This window comes from Candoia aspera, chromosome 1, assembly GCF_035149785.1.
Source record: "Candoia aspera isolate rCanAsp1 chromosome 1, rCanAsp1.hap2, whole genome shotgun sequence".
In the NCBI taxonomy this organism is placed as follows: domain Eukaryota; kingdom Metazoa; phylum Chordata; class Lepidosauria; order Squamata; family Boidae; genus Candoia; species Candoia aspera.
The window spans coordinates 224437747-224458287 of record NC_086153.1 but is presented as its reverse complement, the minus strand read 5'-3'; the positions used below and the strand labels follow the sequence as shown (position 1 = coordinate 224458287).

Below are 20541 nucleotides of genomic sequence, written 5' to 3'. Positions count from 1 at the left end.
TACAATAAATGGGAACAAGTCTAATACCTTGCCAATCAGTAAAAAGGTTTTTCTGAAAGCATATCAATATAATGCAGTGAATGACTTTCTAGCAGTGCAGTCCTATACATTCGGAAGTCAATTCCAGTGAATTCAGAAGGCCTTTCTCCAAATGAGAGTGTTTAGCAAGTTCATAAGTTCTAGCAGCACAAAAGGCAGTGTGCAGCATGAAGGCCATACTCCAAGAGAAGAGTATGAGTCAAATCCCAAAGTTAGTCTTATCTGGGGGGACAAAATCCCAACATCCTCCAGAACTTAATGAAAATCCTGAATTCTTGGCCCCTTCCATTCTGAGGGACCTAGTGTTGCAAAAAGGTGTTGGTGAGCCACATGTTACCAAGGGGCTACATATTTTGCACTTTCCTTCTTTCAAGATCACTACATAAACCATTTTGTTTTACTTCTACTGTAATCTAAAAATAAGAGGAAGATGGAGGCCAGGCTGATTTCTCTGCATTGATTTTTCCAAACTTTGTCAGCACCTTGGGAAAAAGAAATTCTGGCCCCTCTTTGGTTCTAAAACTTCTTCAAAACCATCCCATCCCATCTTTTGGCTTCTGGAAGTGTGGCCTGAGTTGATGAGTGGTTATAGTCCAACACATGCAGAGGTACCACGCCAGTGCAGGTTACAGCAATTTGTTCTGGAAATTACTCCTGCATGAAGAAGGTGGACAGATTTATCTTCAAGCAACAGATCAGCAAGTGCTCCAACCAAAGTTAATAAAGGTACTTGAATTCATGGATGCCATTCAAAAATCTCAGATTTTTGACAGAGTCAAAACCAGAGCCAACAGCACTCCCTGTCTTCCAAGCTGCCATGTGGCTCTCCAGGTGCTGTGGGATTCCTAACATCCATCTTTGCCACCAAGTATGCTCAATAGACAAAGACTATGGGAATTGTAGACCAGGATCTGGGAAGCTACATATTTCCAACGTCTGCTTAAAGAAACACAAGTTTCATCAAATAGTATTATCAACCACAGAGTTATGGCTAATCTACCTCTCAGCATCAAAGCCAGGTTGAAAGCAGGATTAGCTGCTTTTCCTCACTGAAGATGCAGGAGGGACTACACCTTTCTGCCCCAAAGGATGATTTGGAAATGCTTATCCTAATGCTGAGAAAAGCATCAGCAGTAGATTTCTGCTGATAAAATGAAACTGGGATCTTCTTGGCCACTTGGCAAGTCAGATAGATAGGAGGAGTACAAGAGAGACTCAAACCCCTGTTCATCCAGAAGTCATTTTGCTAGCTGTGAAAAAAACCACTGCCATCTAGCAGACCATAAAGGCTTGGAATATGAATTGTCTTCCTGGGTTCTGCAAGGAGGAACCAATTATCACAAAGCAAATTGTGATGAGAAGGTACTTGTCAAATGCCCACCAGTGGTGGAGGGTGCCCGGGGGCAAGCCGGGGGGTTGTAAGTGAGGGATGCACATGCGCCTACCACTGAGGAGCAGCACACCCACCATCAGAAGCAATAAACACTTGCCTTCTGTACAGTTTTGTCCCACTTGGAACTGCACCACTGAATACACTTGCATCGGTTGAGTTTCTGCCTGTCACATGGCATTTGAAGACACAGCCTCTATCAGAGAAAAAGGAGCCACACCTCATGAATCATCAAAGGGGGTAGTACTCCATTAATTTCTGGAGATTTGCCAGATTCCACATAGAGAAAGAAATTGACCGCTATTTGGACAACTCTCTCCCCCCCCCCCCATTAATTCTGAGGATTGTAATCACATATAAGTGGAATGGGGGGAGAATTTGAGGCAGTCACGAAGCAGCCAGGGTAAAAAGGATTCAAGTACAGTCAGGTTAGCAGAAAGGGATTACAATACATTTTGCATGGAGGCTCAAAGACTTATCATAGAGAAGGGTGCTTCCTAGTGGCAGAAGTGAGGCAGTGCAGGCGGTTCTGTCAAGGCTGCAAAAAGAGGGCTGGAATCTAACTTGAGGAGGCAGAGAGGAGAGTTCTGCTTGTGGATCTCAAACAAACAAAAAAGACTCTCAGTCACACAGGCATCCCATCTTCCTTTAAAGGGCTGATCAGCCAGCTTCCAGGTTTTAGGCGAAAGGCAAGCTGCAGCAGGGCTGGACTGTGCTTAGAGAGAAAGAAAGACTGAGAGGAGGGAAAGGGGACTGTGCTCTTTCTAAACAGCAGTTGAATTTTAGGACACTGGGGAGGCAGCTGGTCCTCCTCAGCCTGTCCATGAATAAAGAGAGATGAGAAGGTTGTTCTGTCACATGTCAAGCGATGCACCAAAGATCACCTTAGCAGTTAGAATGGCAGAGGTGAAGTTTTCCTTTTCCAAGTTGTGAATACTTTCAAAAGTTTTGCAGTGAGAAAGGTGGAAAAAGAAAGGAAACCTTTGTGGGGTGTGCCTTACCAGTCAGAATCCCCTTGTCCTACACTGTAACCACCCCACGGGGTTTACTTCCATGGATTCTTCCCCCACCACCACCACCACCCACATGCTTCTCTGCCCCCAGTTCCTGCTTTCAGTTTAAGTATGGTTGAGGGGTAGGAGGCTGTCATGTATCTATCTCTATCTCCCACACCCAAATGCAGAGTGAAAACAAAGGCCACGAGGGCTCAGCCTTAAAGAACAGACTGGGCATCAGTGAAGTGCACCAGAGGCGCCACCGTCTGGGTAGGGCGATATCATGCCATATATAGACACACCCATCATGCTAAAACTTACAAGGCCAGAACTGATTCTAGAGGAGGTGTAAACTTGATCCTGCAAGGAACCCCGTAGCCCAGCTGCAATGCATCCCTGCCTGACAACAACAAGGAAGCCGATGCTGGTCCTGGGGATATTCTCAGGCATGGAGCATGTAGTGGTGGCAAGGTAATGGCAGCTACATCAAGGTTACACTCTTGTAGTGAGCATTGCCAGCTGACCACACAAAACTATGTTCGGCTTGCTTCTGTGCCTTCTACCGCCTCTTGACTTAAGAACCACCACTGGTAAAGCTTTGCACAGCATGGAGATAAGCACTGCGAACTCCTGAACTTTATGGCTAATTTAAAAGAAGTACAGAAGCAGACCTGTGCTTAACAAAAAAGTTGGCAATCTGATACACCCCTCCATCCCTACACATGCTTACTCTGAGTAAAATCCCAATGAGTTCAATGGAATTTGCTCCAAAGTAAGGGAATGCATGTTTACAATTTGGGGCATCGAGAATAAACACAACACCAGTTGAGCCCAAACCTCTGAGCGTTTTGAAATTTTCTCTGCAGTTTGAAGAGGGAGGGGGAAAAAAAACAACCCTTGATTTCTTCGTGCAGAGCATAAAGGTGGCAATTGGATGCCTTTGGGTGGTGTGTGTTGGAAGCCTAGAAGTCAAAAGCTGCACAGTCACCCCACCCCACTCCCTCCCCTCTCTACTTGCGCGCACACACACACACACTTGGAGTGTGCACTGAGCTTGCCCTGGTTCCTGGCACCAATTCAGGCTGAGGTGTCACTGGGATCTCAGATTGCAGCAAGGGTCTGGCAGGCAGCCAGGGGCAGTCTATTTAAAAGACATGCCTGCTCGGCACTATTCAGTCTCTTTAGAAACTTCTCCAGGGGGAAAGTGTTGGGAGATCTACAAAGTGGAATTCTTTTCTTTTTCTCTTTTCCTCCTTTGCTCTCTTTGTCAAAGAGACTTTGTAAAAACCCTTCAACAGAAAACCTCTTTGTTGTTTTTAACCCAGTCTAGGAAAAGGAGGTTTTTAAAAAATTGCAGCCAGTCCCAAGCTAAATCTCTTCTTGACAAAGCCCAGCTTTACCTGCTTTAGTGCTACTCCAGACATTTTTTAATTTGCTGCAGATCATATCAGGACAGTCGAAAAGAAGCTTGTTCAATTCTCTGCTTCCTCCCCAGCCTCTTGCAGAGTTTGTTTTTTAGTGGGGCTTGTGGATTATTTTATACTTCTTTGTGCAGCCTCACCAAAGCTCTTCTTGCTCTTTAATTTTTTTTTTTTACCCCTGTTCCGGTGACTTTTTTTTTCCTTTTTGAATTACCAACCTGTTGCATCTGTAGTTCTTGCAACTGTCAGCTGCAGGCAACCTGTGATACAAATTTCTTTTAAATAAACATAGGTACTCTTCTTAAGCATTCTGATTAAGCTCTTTTGGAATCTGAAGGAGGAGGGACTTTTTTTCCTCCAAAAAGGACTTTGCTTTTCCTTTCACGCATCCTGCAGCATTGTGCCTGGCAGAGCCTTGGAGATGTTCCTGATGCAGGCATTGCTCTTGTCCCTGTGCCTGGGGCTTTCACAGGGCTTGGGTTCCTTTGTGCACTGTGAACCTTGCGATGAGAAAGCCCTCTCCATGTGCCCTCCCAGCCCTGTGGGCTGTGAGCTGGTGAAGGAGCCCGGCTGCGGATGCTGCATGACATGCGCCCTGGCTGAAGGGCAGTCCTGTGGGGTGTACACAGAGCGATGTGCCCAAGGCTTGCGCTGCCTGCCACGTCAAGGCGAGGAGAAGCCCTTGCACGCCCTGCTCCATGGCAGAGGGGTCTGCCTCAATGAAAAGAGTTACAGAGAGCAAGCCAAGAATGGTGAGTTCTGTGCTGGGCCTTGGCTCGGCTTCTTTTCTTTACTTTGCTCTGCTTGCCGGGGAGAGGGCTTTGCCACCTATTTATTGCCGGCCATGCACCAAGCATCCTCTGAACATCTTTCTCTACCTCCTTCGAGCACGGTTTAGGCATCAGCAGGTCATTTTCCTAATCCGATTTTGCTCAGATCTTGTGCCTCTCTGCCGTTCTCCTCCCTTCCCACTTTTCTTTGGCAGTGCCAGTTCTCTTAACTGGAGCTGTCTTCCCATTCCCCAGCTGAGTCTTCATGTGCATTCCTATCTTGCATAACTTCTGTTACCCTGCCTAGACCCTGGTTTCTCCCGTTGATGAAGTTCCCTCACTACTGGCTGCATTTCAGACATCGTACCTCCTTCAGTCCTTACTGTGTTCTCTTCGCAGCTCAACCCAAGCACCTTCACCCTTTTGTCAGAGGGGAGAGGACTTTAAGGCAGATAACTCGGGCCACTCGGCAGAATGAGCAGGATGTCCCTAAGAAAGTAGTGCTAGCTTACTCTACTTTGAAGTAAATTGCCATCTAAAGGAAGGGAGGCATAAGATAAAGTCCCCAGTTCTACAGGTAACTGCCTTTGGTACTTACCCCCAGATCTCCATCATCAGTTCCCTGCCGCGATGGTGCGAGGCGTAGCAGCAGTCTCTCTTCTTAGGCCTTTGTGATTCAATATGGCACCCTTTGCATCAATGTGGCAGAATTACACTGATATCCAGTTGGGTCCCATTTGATTTGACTTTTCATACCTGTATATGTAGCCCCATCCCCTCCCCAGATTGAGTTTCCCTCTGGCTGCATCTGCAGGTCATTGCAGGGGAAGGCAGGGTGGCATCAAAATGAGCAGGTGCAACAGAGTAATGAAAAAGAGTTGGAGAGGGAAAGAAAGAGTTAGTTTTGAAAGGAAAACCTTGGTCAGCTTTCCTTCCTAGGAAGAAACCCTCAAATCCAACCCTGACTCTACTTTTTCCTGGCTTATTAGCACCATTGCCTCATCTTCCTCTCTCCATACCAAAATTCCAAAAAGCTTCATTCTTTTCTTCCCATCTCAAAAAAGCCACTTTTTTTTATCAGTTCTCCCCTTCTGCAAAATCCAGCATCCACTGAGCACTGGTTGTATCTAAGCAGTGAGGAACTGCAGCTATAAGCGTCTTCCTAACCCTCAATAAATCTTGTTTCATTCATTGTCCCCCCACCCCACCCCCGCTTCTCTTCTTTGAAAGCATTAGCAGCTCAACTTGGTTGTCATTTCATTTGGCAGAGCAAAAGCTTCATTAAAAAAAAAACCAAATTTGCCAAACTTCAATTGCTGCTTTTTGGAAGAAGTGAAAGCCAGAGATTTGGGTGAAACTAGTCTGATGGAGTGGGAGGAGGAGAGGAGATTTGATTTGATTTTCTGTCTTGGAACTCAGAAACTATGCAGAGAACTGCTCACGCTGCAGCTAAGTAAAATATCCTCCTTGCACTCATTTGCAGTAGTTCAGATTGTGAGTACCTATACGTGTGTCTGCAAGCATGTTGGCCAGGAACACAAGCAGAATAACTACCTACAGGGACAGCAGCGTGTCCAGCAATTCACCCTCCTCTGTTCAGAGTTACAACAGTGCCCCTTACAGACTGCTGAAACCTGCAGCATTTTGAGTTTGGATTTAATCTGAACACTCCCTTGCATTTTATCTATCAGCCCACTTCTCACCCTCCATTCCCCCTCACATTTTTTGATCCCAGCTGGGCAGCAGGTGCTCCAAAGCAGTGGGGGTCAGCCTCTCAAATCTCCCAGTGGCCACAGGCTGATGCGTGCCTTGTGAAGACCAAAACATGATTAAGCAAAACATGGCACCTCCCTCACTTGCCTGTTGCTGTTGAAAGGGCTGTTAAAAAGAATTTCCTCCATGGGGGTAAAATCATTGTCAGCCTTGACCAAAATGGAGTCCAAAGGCCAAGTGACTGCCTCCGAGGACAGGTGGGCCTGATCCAGTCCACAAGCTGCTAGAAAGTTTATACATTACACTATACCAGTATTTCTCAACCTTGGCAACTTTAAGACATGTGGACTTCAACTCCCAGAATTCCCCAGCCAGCCATGCTGGCTGGGGAATTCTGGAACTTGAAGTCCACAGTTCTTAAGGTTGCCAAGGTTGAGAAACACTGCATTACACCATGTAATTCAGGGGGTGGTGTGGCTTAATGTATTGTGTGAAGCCAACCAGGGGAGCTTGTGAACCAGGTTTATGGCTTACTGTCTTGTAATGATCCAGCCAATTGTAGTTTATTCAGTAACTAACAAACCATGGCTTAGCACATGTGTCATCAGCCAATGCATCTGGATCACTCATTTTTCTTTGTCTTTTTTATATAAATAAGACTTCTGAAAGTGTCTATCAGTTGGACTATGCTTTAAGAAACACTGGCAAACAGAACAAACATGGCACAAATGGCTGCTCTATGAACCTCAGCCAAGTGACCATGAGTCTAGGATGGAATTGCAGGAGGCTTGCAGATCACCAGGCTGCTGATCTGTGGTGTGCCGTTGTTTCTGATGCCTTCTGGGTCAAAAGGCAGATTCTGATCAAAACCAGATTGTCCTTGGTAGCTTGCCTTACTAAAATGATAGGGAACAATTGGCATAGACTGATCCATATCCCTGCCTGTCAGGATAGATATTTAGATACCTGTTAATACCAGGTACTTCCTTGTGATGCATAACATATTTCAAAGGTTGTCATAGCAATTTAATGGGGCTGCAAAATTCTAAATAGCTCTTCCATTAGGAATACTTTGCTGCTTGCCAGTCACCTTATTCTCCAGCCCAAATCTTGTAAATTAATTTCAAAATGCCATGCTTTGTTTCTCAGTTAAACTTTAATCCAATAATGTTAAAGGTGGACCACCAAAGACTTCTTTCCCCAAATACAGAAGCTTGATGGGAATGGGATGGCTCAGATATAATCAGATATTTATGTCTGCAATTTTTTTTTAAAAGCAGGATTTTTTTGAGGGCAAGACTTGGGAGGGAACCTCTTAGCATCAGAACAGCAGAATGTGAGAACACTGAAGTGTATTTTTTGTAGGCATGTTTCTAAGCAACTGGTGAAGGGGAAGAAATGAAGTTCATTGAAGGTTTGTGCCAAGGTTGGACAAGACTCCAAGGAGCGAGTCCTGGATGTGGTTATTCATCGGAACTGGCCCTGTGCTGGATAACAATTAAAGGGCAAAAGGGGCTGTGCCTAAATGGAAGTCATGCACTTTTTTATATAACAATAAGCACTTGTTTGTTGCTGATGCAAAACAGCTGCAGTGCATGACTTTTATTTAGACAGAATATGAAATATGGGATGAGACCACTAGAAACTTCTAAGACCCCTTTCTCACTGACATGAGATGCTATGGGAGGCAACAGTATGAATATACATCCAATCCAGGGAAACCAGTGGCAGTCAGCCTTCTATGTCCAAATATCTGATGGGTTCTCACAGAGAAGTGGACTTATTCCCTACTGCCCCAGAGGGCAGGGTCAGAACCAGGATACAAGCTATGAGCCAGTGAAACAGGTCGCCACACAAAGTGATGAGTCTGCTTTTGCTGGAGGTCTTCAGACTAAGGCTGGGTGATAACCTATGAAAGATGCTCTAGCGGATCCTGCGTTGAGCTAGGGCTTGGACTAGATGATCTCTAAGGTCACTTCCAGTGCTATGATCCCTGCACCTTAATTTCTCAGGTACAGTTGCTGGTTAACTTCTGCCTGCCCCTAAAAAGAAACCAAGGTTTTTCAACCATCCCGTATATACAGTATGGTGTAAGTTCCATTCATTTTCTTATGCTCCTTGAGCTGCAAAAAACACATGGATAGAAATACCACACACTGATTTTATTTCTTGGGATAGAGCCATATTGCAGTATGTGGGTGAGTTCTGCATACTTCTCCATGGAGGCAGTTTTCATATCTCTTCTGCATGTAGAAAAATAGCAGATAAAAAGGAAGGTGATGTTTTTCAAAATCCTCGCCTCTGAGTCTCATGTCCTGGGAGGTTTTGGGTGGGGACATCTGATTCCCTTTCTGCATTTGGAAGAGGTTCTCCAGGAGGTTCTTTGAACATTTTGCTCTTGTTCAAGATCATTCACACCCCTTAACCCTACCTGAGAGGGAAAGGCTTTCTCCCAGACACATTTGCAGTCGTTACAGAAGCAACCCCTAGTGGCTACATGCTGCAACAGCAGGTGCATGGAAGAAATAAAATACAGTATCCTCTAGGTTATTACTGCTGTCCTGGATTTTCTTTCTTTTTTTTTACTGCTTGCTTTGGCCTTGTGACACCACGCCAGCTGTTCTCTAACTTAACTTGTGAGGTGGAGAAGGAAGTTAGTAGTCCAAGCCTATGTTTACGTCTTAAAAGCAAGACCCACTGTGAGTTATTTTCTCACACTGCATTTTTAACTTGCTCATTAAAAGTGGGGGAGCTATATGTTTGTGGCAGAACAGATTATTTTCATGTACATTATTTGCACATACATGATACATGATGGCTGGGTGCAGAAGGACCTGAGGTTACTGCCTCTTCAATATTGCAGAGAAGTGGGAATTCTGAGATAGGCCAATTGCATTGCAGTGGCTGAAATGTTCCCTTGTAGCTTTTTGTTAAAGGCAGAGGAGCCTGATATTTTGGCCTGATCACAGTAGTCAAATCTCTGAGGTGGAAAGTCCCTGCTCTGCCTCCATTGCTACTTGCTACCCATGAGTAACTTACCATCATGGGTTCAGTAGGACAATGTCCTGGTTCAAATGGCTCAAATATGCATCAAGCCATATTTGCAGTAATCATGATTTGCCAAACAAGTCATAGGGAAACCATAAATGTTATTTGCAAAGCACAACTACCGCGTGGCTTGTATGGGTGAGGAACCTAGGGATTAGAGATCCCTGCCACCTATTTATATCTTTGGCTACATGCATTTGCTGCCTGAGTGGTGAGATGCTCACTTACACAGAGTAGAGGAGACAACTTGATGCGGTTTATAAAACAATGCAGCAAAATGGAGGACTGTTTATCTGGATTCCTAACACTATTTACTAGGGAAGTGAGTATCTCAAAACATTGATCCCAAATTCTCTGCTCCCCCCCCACTCCCCCCCACTCCCCCCCCACTCCCCCCCACTCCCCCCCCCTCTGGAAGAAACAGAGAATCTCTCTAGACTATGGATTCAGAAGACCAAGAGTAAACCCAAGCTGTTGTTTAGAGGCTGTTGTTTAGGAAGGAGGTCGCCTCATAACTGTCTTTTCAAATGTCACAGTTTTGCTGTGTCACGTTTGCAAGAGCAGCAGGAAGATGGGGCTGGGCTTGTCCTGGTAGGCTGCAGATTCCATATTTTCTTATCTCAGACATAGTTCCCCTTGCAGTGTGTGTGCAAGTGAGTTTCCATGGGCTAGTAATAACAGAGGCAGAACAGCAGCAAAGGAACATCTGGGGCTGGAGGGTGGCGGCAGGTGCAGAATCAGAAAGGGGGAAGGGAGGTTCTGGGTGACCTGGGGTTTGGCAGGGTGAGGGCTGGGGCAAGGGTCATGGGAGCAGTAAATGGTGTGCCTTCTGCAAGCGTGAGCATCTACCGTCTGGGATGCAACCGGCAAGTCTAGCTGGATGCTTTTCTCCTCTCTCACCACACAAAGCCAAGACAGCTTCAGATCCAAGTACTGTTATAGCCAAGGCTGGCAGCGACAGGCCCATGGCTCCCCAAGAAACTGGAAAAACTCCATTCTTTTTTTTTTCTTTGTTTAATCTTCTATGATATATATGAGAGGGGGGAATTGAGAAGTGTAATCCATCAGGTCTGAGCAAGAAAGTTGAGTTCCTCTTCTTTTGTGGAGAGATGGCAGTTGCTCCCGAGAGCAAAAGTAGCACCTGGTTTTCTAGCACAGGAACAGGTTTCTGGAAATGACATAAGCCACTGCACCAGATGATTTCATGTTATGTGATCATTTCACAGAGAAGCAGCAGCACAGTGATAACCAAAAATTGGTAGGAAACATGGTTGCATTTCCTTGGGTGGGAGAATGACAGGTCCCACCTCCACTGGGCCTCCATTAGTTCAATGCACAAACAGGACAGGACAGGGCAGTGGGAGAATCTCCTCAAACATTCAATTTCCAAGCGCAGGTTGGGTGGAGAGCCTCACACTGCAAGGGTACCCTATAAATACTTGTTCATTGATGAAGAAAACCTAGCACTTGCCTTGAGCAAGGAGTCAACGAGTCCCTTGAGTTGAGCTGAGGGTTCTCCACTTAGCACTGACAATCAGGGCCTCTCCAGGGTCTCTGGCAGAAGGAGTCTTTCCAAATCTTTCCTGGAAATGCTAGGAAATGTTTGAGCTGACTTCACTGGTCCACTAGCGCCTCGTTTGCCTCATTGCTCTGTGCTGCAGTTATCAGCTGCATAAATACGCCTTTGACACCTGCCCAACATCCTGAGCTGGTGGAAGATGGAAAGCTGTACCTGCTAAATGTCTGCCACTTCCAGCAGCTGGGGGATGGGAGAGATTGGCGCAAACCACTTATTAAACTCCAGGCTATTTTAACTAAAACGGACTTTCTCTTCTGAAGGCCTTTCCCCATTACTTAATCCAAGTGCTATCCACTCCTCCTTGAGTCAGAACAAAACTGTGCCATCAAAAATATGCTGAATTTGCTGCCAGTCCTGTCCTTGCTGTACGGCATTGGTTCCAGTTGTATTGTCCTGATCTGTGAGTGTGCTAGCCAGTACAGGTAAGGAGACTGGTATTCTCCTTTAGCTTTGCTGCTGTCTCATTTGGGGCTTTATTATAGGGTGCTTGAAGATTCACCCAGGACACCAGAGTAGAAGTAAATTCAGAGAGGAAGGAGACAGGGGGCAGACCCTCCCATCACTGAACATGAAGCTAGATCCTACATTACTGAAAGTGACTAGCTGCTGGGCAACCAATCTTCTATTTCAGTTCCTGTATGATTGAAACTGAAGAGCCTGGTTCAACATTCAGATACCATTTCTGCATATATTAACCCAGAAGTGCATAAATACACTCCTTTTCTCCCCCAAATAAAATAGGTCATTTCAGAATACCATTAAAGCTGAATTGCACCATATCCACCTTTTCTTCCCTGAATAAAATAGACTTTTTTAAAAAAAATAAGCCACCATTCTTTTTTCACCTACCTTGTTAGAAGTTTAGAGAGAAGTTGGTTTAAAAATGGATGGAGGGAAGGAGGTGAAAGGTATGCAAAGAACTAAAAACAACCACTGCTAATGGAGAGGGCAGAAATAGTTGTGATGGAGGCCTGCTGGTGACCCAAGTGGAGAGAGCACACCCCCATCTTCTGATACTGCCAAAGTACATCTAAGGTCACATCTGCTGCAGAACACCTGAGCTTGCTTCCGAGAATATGAGAGACTAAATATCACAGATTTTACACACTTTTAAAGTTGTAATGGGATACTATGGGCTTAGTATTCATTCATTCATTCAATTTAGGCACCACCTGACTCCAGACTGACTCTGGGTGGCTCACAATGAAACCAAACAGACAGAAAGTACAAGATAAATATGATTATAAAGAAAAATTATATAAAGAATAAGATGGTGGGACCAGCCAACAACACCTACACATGCAAACATATCTTAAGGCTGTTTCCTTCATGAGTAAGAGAGAGAACAGGCTATCAGGGCATGATGGTACCATGGTAAACTTTACGCAGGACAGGTCCTGAGTGATACACTGGAGACAAATCTCATCATCCACTAATGCCTGTAAATCATGTTATTGTTGCAGACACAAAACCAGCTACAGTTCTAGATCCTGTGTGGCACTGTGTTCCATAAGTGGACTCAGATTGTCTTAAACCAAAAGGCAACTTACCTGTTTGGAGTTGAGCACGTTGTGCAAACCTAGTCCATAGCAGGTTATCCAAAAATGTGACCTGGTGAAAAGCAGACTGGCCTATGATTGTGCCTATTCCTAGCACATACAATACAATATGATGCTAAAGTGGCTGTCCTTTCAAGAGCACGGCATGCAGACATGATCATCTAATCATCTCCATGCTGTCCATGATTATGTCAAGCCAGGGACTTAGTTGCATTGGAAGGAAAGTCTACTTAGCTGGGAATCTTACCAGAGATGTCTCAAAGACCATATCATCTCCCTGAATTTCTTGAGTTCATATGCCTGCCTGAAGTCACTCTGCTTCCTTTTAACCTGAGGGTTGTCTCATTGACTACTTCCCAGTTTGCCTTTCCAAGAGGGATGGGTATTAATCTAGCTCTTCAACTTCCCACATCACCACCACATAGGCCCAACAGGCCAATCTCTGAGATAAGGGTGCTTGCCCTGCCTAGTGGCAGAATCAGCTATGAAATGCTGCTCTATACACTGTCAGTTCAAAGCCGTAATTCTTTCTCAGAATGAACAAGGGGCTTCTGTTTTTATAAAAGCCTATAATGTTCTTATAATGGCTGATGAGACAAAGACAAGGACAGTATTCCTCTGCTTTTCTGCACTGTAGCATTGCACAGTTCTGACACAATCCACAATAGATGTTACTGGAGAGCTGACTGCAGCAACAGGGCGCACTGTTTATTAAGTGCTCAGAAATGTTAATCTTCCTCCTGACTGTATTTCATCACACTATGAAAGGGCAAGTCCCAAAAGGATGAGAATTTTGTCTCTCTTAAGTAACTGCCTCAAGATTCTGGAAGCAATTTACTCAGAACAAAGCCCGCTGTGGCCCGCCCTGTACAGCCATTAGAACTGGGATGGGGAATCTGTTTGTCTCCAAATTTGTAGGAAGTCCAATTTTGATTAACCTCAGCCATCACCAAGTCAAAGAATTCTTTGCAACCTGCTTCTGTGTATGATAGTTTTCAACTTGCTGACCTTAAAAAAAATGCAAAGGAGACTTCAAGCATGTCCTTTTTTGCTCCCTGCAGTTTGCAGAAGTAAAATCCATTTTACTGCATCAAACTCACCTACTATCCTGTTGCTTAGAAGTTAGCAAACTTGAACTCAACCAGGTTTACTTCTAGCAAGTGAATGAGTTGTAGCCCACCCCTGCACAGCTTTATGTTGTGTTCCCACTTGGACCTAACCACGACACAAACACGCCTTGGCAATATCTTTTCTTCTACTGTATCCCCACAACAATTCCTTCAGATAGTCCTCAGCCCATGAGTGAGACAGCTTAAGCCATCCTTAGCTGTATCAGTGTTAAAGGAGTGTTTTCTCCTTCATTCCAACACCATCTGGAAGTAGCCGCAAGATGCATTGACATGTGTTAGGCTTTGGCATCCATTGTCTTGGAGAGAAGACAGATGACTGGCAGTGACCGGGAATGGAGACAGGATAGGGATCGGCAATGGGGAAGCAAAGTTCATGCTGGAATATATAGATGGTCTACAGCAGGCAATGACAATGCATATGTCCACATGTTGTCAACTTGGCACCATCATTTTTTGGAAATACTACTGCAGATATAATTTTCTTTGCAGTTCAAGGATCCGTGGATAACACTATACCTTGGTAATGTTATTGGTAATTCCATTGGTTCAGACAGGATGTGACCTGAGTACCTATGTTTACAATCACAGTCTTTAACATCTGGGCTTTTTCAGGCAGAAGAGGATAAGCAATCTTTAAGCAGAATTGCTTCTTTAAAAAAATAAATCCATTTGTACTTTTCTTATTCCTTGAATAAAAACTGGATATTTGCTAACTAGAAATAATGCTTATCTCTAGCAAAAATTCCTAGCATCTTTACACCAGTACCATTCCTTGTATTTCTTACCTGGGAGCTGAGCTATATAGCAGTTACAGAGATTTAGATCTGTAGTGCATAAAATTCCATGATGGATGTCTAATAAAGGAAAACTACCATATTTGGGTACTGCATTCCTACAGTTAACACTGAATCTGAACTGAAGGTATGAAGACTTTAAAACTAGACTGGCAACCAGTTCAGCTGGCTGTCCCCCTTCAATACCATTATTTTCATCACTGACAAATGATGAGGCTTGCCTCTTCCCCAGACAACCTCCATCCCTGTCTGTAAGATAGATCTTTATCTTGTCCATGGTTCTTTCTTGGAATCTAGGCAGTTCTAGAATTCCTAATACTCTGAATATTCTTGGGCTATATTTGTGTTATTTTTCCAATCAGAGTTAATGGGTTAGGGTTTCCAACCCTATATTAGTACCAGTTATATTATTTTCATGATTCCATCCATCTATCCTGGGAAATAGGCAGAAACAATGTAGACTAGAGGCTTTCTAAAACAGACTAGCTAGGTGAGATTAGCTAAACCAGCCTTCAGCAGCAGATTGGAGTTGTGTGGTGTAGCCAACTAGATGAACAGGGTATTACGCAGTTCAAAGCCCAGGGAAGGATTACCAGCTCCTCAACAGGATACTGCAGCTGGGATCACACAACCAGCTAACCTGTGGTTTACTTGACTATGGTTCATTGAATGTATCTCAATCAGTTGAGCTTTCACAACAGGGTAAGCCCAAACCAAACAAATCATTTTACAACTGAACGTAAGATGTAAACTTACACTCCCTGTCTGTTTAACAGCAGTCTTATCTACAGCAATTAACACTTGATAATATATAGCTCCATACTTTGAAACATTTCAGCTGCTGACTTTTGCATACCAAACTACTGTTAAAGAGCCAGCCAGGCTCATTCTTCTCCTTCCTGTTTTCCCATTGGACAATTAATACCCCTATTATAGGTTATGATGGAGGAAACTAAGGAGAAGATAGCACGGAATAAGTGGCAGCTAGCATAGGCAGGGTCCTGCCATCCTAGGGAAGGTAAAGTTACCATTGGTCTCAGGGGAAAGGATTAGCCCATTATAAGTTGCCAATTTTGAAAACAGGGCCAAGCATTAAAGCTAAGCACATCCTCCACAGTGGAGTCAGCCTTACCATGAGGTTAACTGAGCCAGCCACCAGAAGCAGCAGTGACTGAAAGAGGAAGCAGGAATGGGAGTGAAATGTTAGAGAAGAATATCTAGCACCTGGCATGTGAAGTGCTAAATAACAAACTAGCTGACCCCATCTGAGCCTTGTGCAAGCATGGGCATCCTGCAACCCCAAGGCTACATGTGCCACTCAAGTCCCCATTTTTGACACCCCCCCAACTCCCTCTGATGATAATGCCTAAAAACTGATGGCCAAATTTGAGGTGGGAAATTATGTTACAATTTCCCATCTCAGATTTGGCCATTAGTTTTTAGGCATTATTATCAGAGGGAGTTGTGGGGGTCAAAAAATGGGGACTTGAGTGGCACATGTAGCCTTGGGATTGTAGGACGCCCATACCTACCATAATAAGCTCTAAAATAGGCACATTCCACTTTTAAGATGAAGAAAGCCCCTAAATCCCACCCACGTGTGAGATAGGGCCACACCTACTTTGCAGCCCTCAGTCATGGTATGTGTAGCTCTTGACCACTCCTGGCCAAGAGTGTTGCGCAGAGCCCAACCTGTATTTTTAGTTTCTGGTTCAGTGGGTTGACTGAATAAACGATGGTTCAATTAACCATGAGTAAATTGATCTACGTGTGCATGTTCAGCACCTGCTAAGCTAGCTTGCTGCCCTCAGATATACAGTAGTAGAGGTCATTCCAGTCACTAATTTTAAGGGACATCCAATTTCCACTTCAGTTGACTTAGCTTTGGGCAGCAAAATCCCTTGTTGAACCCTCTCTAGTAAGCCTCTCCATCCCTTTGTGGAACCCTCTCTCTAACCCCTGGGCTAAATGCTGTCCTTGTAGGACTACTACCCTTAGTTCTATCCACAGTTACCATCCTTAGACAACAAACAGATCTATAAGGCATTGTCTACACTGAATAGCACTTCTCAAAGAATCCTTTACTGTGGAGACAGAGGCAGCTGCTGACAAAAGCAGGGATCTTGAAAGCAAAAGAAATAAATGAGCATAAAGTTGCTTCTCTTTTTAAATTTTCAGTTACTGAGTTCCTGCTTTTTCTTTGCTTGATTTCTGCCTGCTGTACCACTTGTTTACAGATAGGAAGGGAAGGAGGAAGGGAGGGAGTGGAGAGAGCCAGTTTGGTCTAGAGGTTAAGGTGCTGGGCTAGAAACCAGGAGGCTGAGAGTTCTAGTCCTGTCTCAGGCATGAAAGCCGGCTGGGTGACCTTGGGCCAGTCACACACTCTCAGCCCAACTCGCCTCACAGGGTTGCTGTTGTGGGGAAAATAGGAGGAGGAAGAAGTATTAGCTATGTTCCCTGCCTTGAGTTATTTATATAAAAATAATAATAAAGGCGGGATAGAGAATAAATAAATAAATGTGTACAGATGGATTCTAAGCCCAGGCAGGATCAGGAATTAGTAACACTATTATCAGGAACACCCAAAAGTGGGTGAGATAAATGAAGAGGCATTAAAGCTGAGCTGCTCACACCATATTAGAATTTGCAGTTTGATTGGGGCCATAAAGTGAAATGTACTGCAGGGGGCTGTTAACATTTGCTTTCCAGCTCTGATTTGCATTGTGGCTGTCCTGACCTGTCTTTGCAGACAGAGCAGTTTGCATGTGCAAGTAGGTAGAGGCCTTGACTTTCTAAAGGATACAGGCATAGCCTGAACTGTTCAGATATTTAACCCACTATGAGCTGGACTTCAGTGGTTAATCCCTAACTCTTCCACCTGTGTCCTGCATACTGTAATGAGCAATTATACCAAACAAAATACACTGACAAAAAAATAATAATGCTGGAGTGGGGTGGGGGAATAGGTCAAGGTTTGAAATGATGCCTTGCTCTCTTCTCCCAAATCAGTGGTGCATTTAAGAAGGAATCTGCATCTTGCAACTGATGTGGATATTGTAACTCCAATAGTGCCTCCCTTTGATACCTGTGCTATTTTGCCAACTTCATCTGTATAGGACAGGCCACAGTTTAGGCCCAGTCAGCGTGAATATTTTATTTATTTATTTAAATGTATTGGCCACCCAACTCCAGTGGACTCCAAAAGGTCATTCCCTTGAGCTGGAAGCTAATGATGAAATTTGTACTTTGTTAAAATTAAGATTCAAATCTGGGGAAAGAGAACCTTTGTTTTGTTTAATCTGTAAAAGAATAACTGTGGCTGCCCATTCCTGGTCCCTAATACAATGCCTTCTTTTTCCTCCTGTTGGAGAGAGGATTTCCTTATACTGTGGCATCCATGTGCGAAACATTTCAGAGCAAATTATTCCAGGGGGTTCAGCATTTTTATCAGCCCAGCCTGTTTTATCAGCCCAGCCAGAGGGATTTGAGAAGAGAAGCTTTGGATGAAAAACAGATTCTAAGAAAAACAATTTATTCTGCAGCAAACTTCAAAAAGTGCTCATAATAATCCAGAGAATCTAGAGATTCTCCTCTCTTTAGGTTTTTCTAAGTACAACCACAAGCCAACAGCTTTTAACCAGAGTACTATACCCCTGCTCACTTCTAATATCCAGGGCTGATGACCAATTATGCTCTTAAAATGAGTTCTAGTCTTCCTTTGAATGACTTTGAGGCAGTCACTCTCTCTCTGCTCTAGGAAGAAGGCAAAGGCATATCACTTCCAAGAAACTTGGACTTGCAGGGGCTTGTCCAGACAGTTACCAGGAGTCAAAACTGACTTGAAGAAACTGAATTTAAAAAAAAAAAGGATGAGATGAGCCGTATCCTGTTCTATTTTACTTCTTTGGCCGGTGTTGAACAATGCATCCTTCCATTTGCAGATCTTTACACACATAGAGGCCACAGATAAAAGTATACACAGATATCTCTCTGCACTCACCCACCAAGCTGCTGGATGGATGGCATTCGGATGGGTGAATCAGAAAGTAGAACCAGTGTTTACACTGTTATCTAAAAGAAATGGTCATTAGTTAGCAGTACAAATGACTGTTATGTGTCACATACATGTACACAACATGCCCAAAGAGGACATTCTTGTCATTTATCTCCAGAGATTGGAGGAGTTCAAGCCTCACTGGCAGACCAGATGGTTCTGGCAAATCCAGCCAATATTTGAAATGAAATGGTGCTGAGCTATTGATAGGTTTAATTACACGGATTAATCAAGTTAATACTGTTAGGCTTGGCAATTTCTGGAACTGAGGGCTTATAAATTTGTCTAGCTCTCATGGAACCAGGCCGCCTCCCCCACCACATCAAGGCAGTTCTTTGGCTGGACCAAATATAAGAAAATAATGATGCTTCTTTTGAGACCAAACCCTGCTTTCTGTTTCAAGGACCCACCTACCTATCACTCAACTCCTCCACCCTGCAGACCTTGCCAGTATTCTGCCTTTCAGGGATCTCGTTGAAATCCCTCTTTCAGCCAAAACACAGGGACAGAAATACATTGTGTAAACAAACAGGATAAATACATTGTAAATGGGTTTCCCTAAGTCACCAGGTGTATGTCCTCCAAGCAGCTGCCCTGGGGGACCATCCTGCTGAGTGCTGAGAAGCCACTTCAGAGAAAGGGTTGAAGGAGCTCAGCAGTAGGGTGTGATTGAGACTTTGTTATGTTGAGATCCCACCTGTCTGTCTGTGTCATTTGTTTGAGCTGCATGGTTGCTGGTGGAGACAGTCCGTCTGCGTTTGCAACCGAAGGGAGAAAAAGAGGTTATCAGCGAAACAGCTGAATCAGAAGCTGCTTTAAAAAGCAGAGAGATTTTATAGAAGCAACCAAAATGGTTACTATATTTAACAACCAACCATCTTTTCTCTTTAAAATAAATGCACTTTGGGTGCAGTTTTAGTGGGAACCTAAAATAAATTGCCCAGTTTGGTGGCAGGACCAAGCTGACCCCAGCTGATCTGAAACAGAAAAGCATAAGCAGAGTCAGATCTCTGGGTGGGAGCCAAGAATTCTCTTGGATGGGAAATGCCAGGACTCGGAAGTTGAAAATCACATCCCAGAAGTCCGTGACAAACCATTTCTTGACTGTTGATAAGAAATCTACAGGGACCTGTCCATGAAATCACCAATAGAAGAGAATATATGTGGCTCAGGGTTGAACTGTGGCATCCTTGGTGCTCCCTGAGCTTGGTTGGTTGCTTGCAGGCATTTCATTACCCATCAGTGCTAGCACAAAATCACCAGGATTTGAACTCAGCCTGAGGGGGGGTTTCACCATTAAGTCACTTGCTGAAAAGAATTACTTGGGAGAGCCCACCACCTAGAAAGCAGTTTAAGACATCCCTTTACATAATGGCGATAGCTTCCATACAAGAGTTTTCTCACCAGGCACATCCTCTAAGAAGGGAGGCCGATGCAGATACTGCTGCTTCTCGCTGGCTTTCCTGTCTGGTCAATTCCACACTCCAAATATCGAGTTCAAGGAGTGGGAGAGCCAATTTGCCTTGCCTTCTCCTTCTCAGCAATGATGCAAGAGGATCACCTTGTTCTGTTCTGTTCTGTTCCGCAGTGCATCTGGAGCCCTTTACAATGGAAACCTTAAGGGTTCTGTAGCCTTGGTTAAAAACAGTCTGTGAAAACCAAAATAAACACTCTTAAAAGAAGTGCAATACCAATAATTCACCTCCAAAGCAAACAGCGTGGAGAAAGAGAAGCTTCATTTCTAGAAGTTCGGTCTGTCACACACCTGTTGTCAGTGCAGGAGCCCTGCCAATTTTAAAAAAGAAAAAGTTGGCAGCTGTCACATCGCATTCTTCCCAGCAGGCAGGATTGACTCAGCATCACCCAAGCAGACCGTTTGAAACATAAATGGGCTCCTCCAGAGTGTCAGGAGCACTTTGGGTACCCAGGCCGTGAAATGTCGAGTGGGGTTTCTTTGGCAGCCTTTTAGTTCTCGCAAGTCAGTCACTGCCGATAACCTGACCATCGCCCCGCCGTCAACAGCTGCATCTTTCCCTGGGGGTCCGTCCC

At 44.4% G+C, this 20541-nt stretch overlaps 1 protein-coding gene across 1 annotated transcript in view; it reads left to right on the top strand.

Annotated features, from left to right (window-relative positions):
- The first annotated feature begins 3614 nt into the window (after nt 1–3614).
- The window catches only part of IGFBP5 (insulin like growth factor binding protein 5), a 40432-nt gene continuing 23505 nt past the window's right edge, over nt 3615–20541 (top strand). The window contains exon 1 of the mRNA XM_063288840.1: nt 3615–4597. Within this exon, the coding sequence (XP_063144910.1) occupies nt 4267–4597 (331 nt within the window). The 5' untranslated portion in view covers nt 3615–4266. The remainder of the gene's footprint in view (nt 4598–20541) is intronic.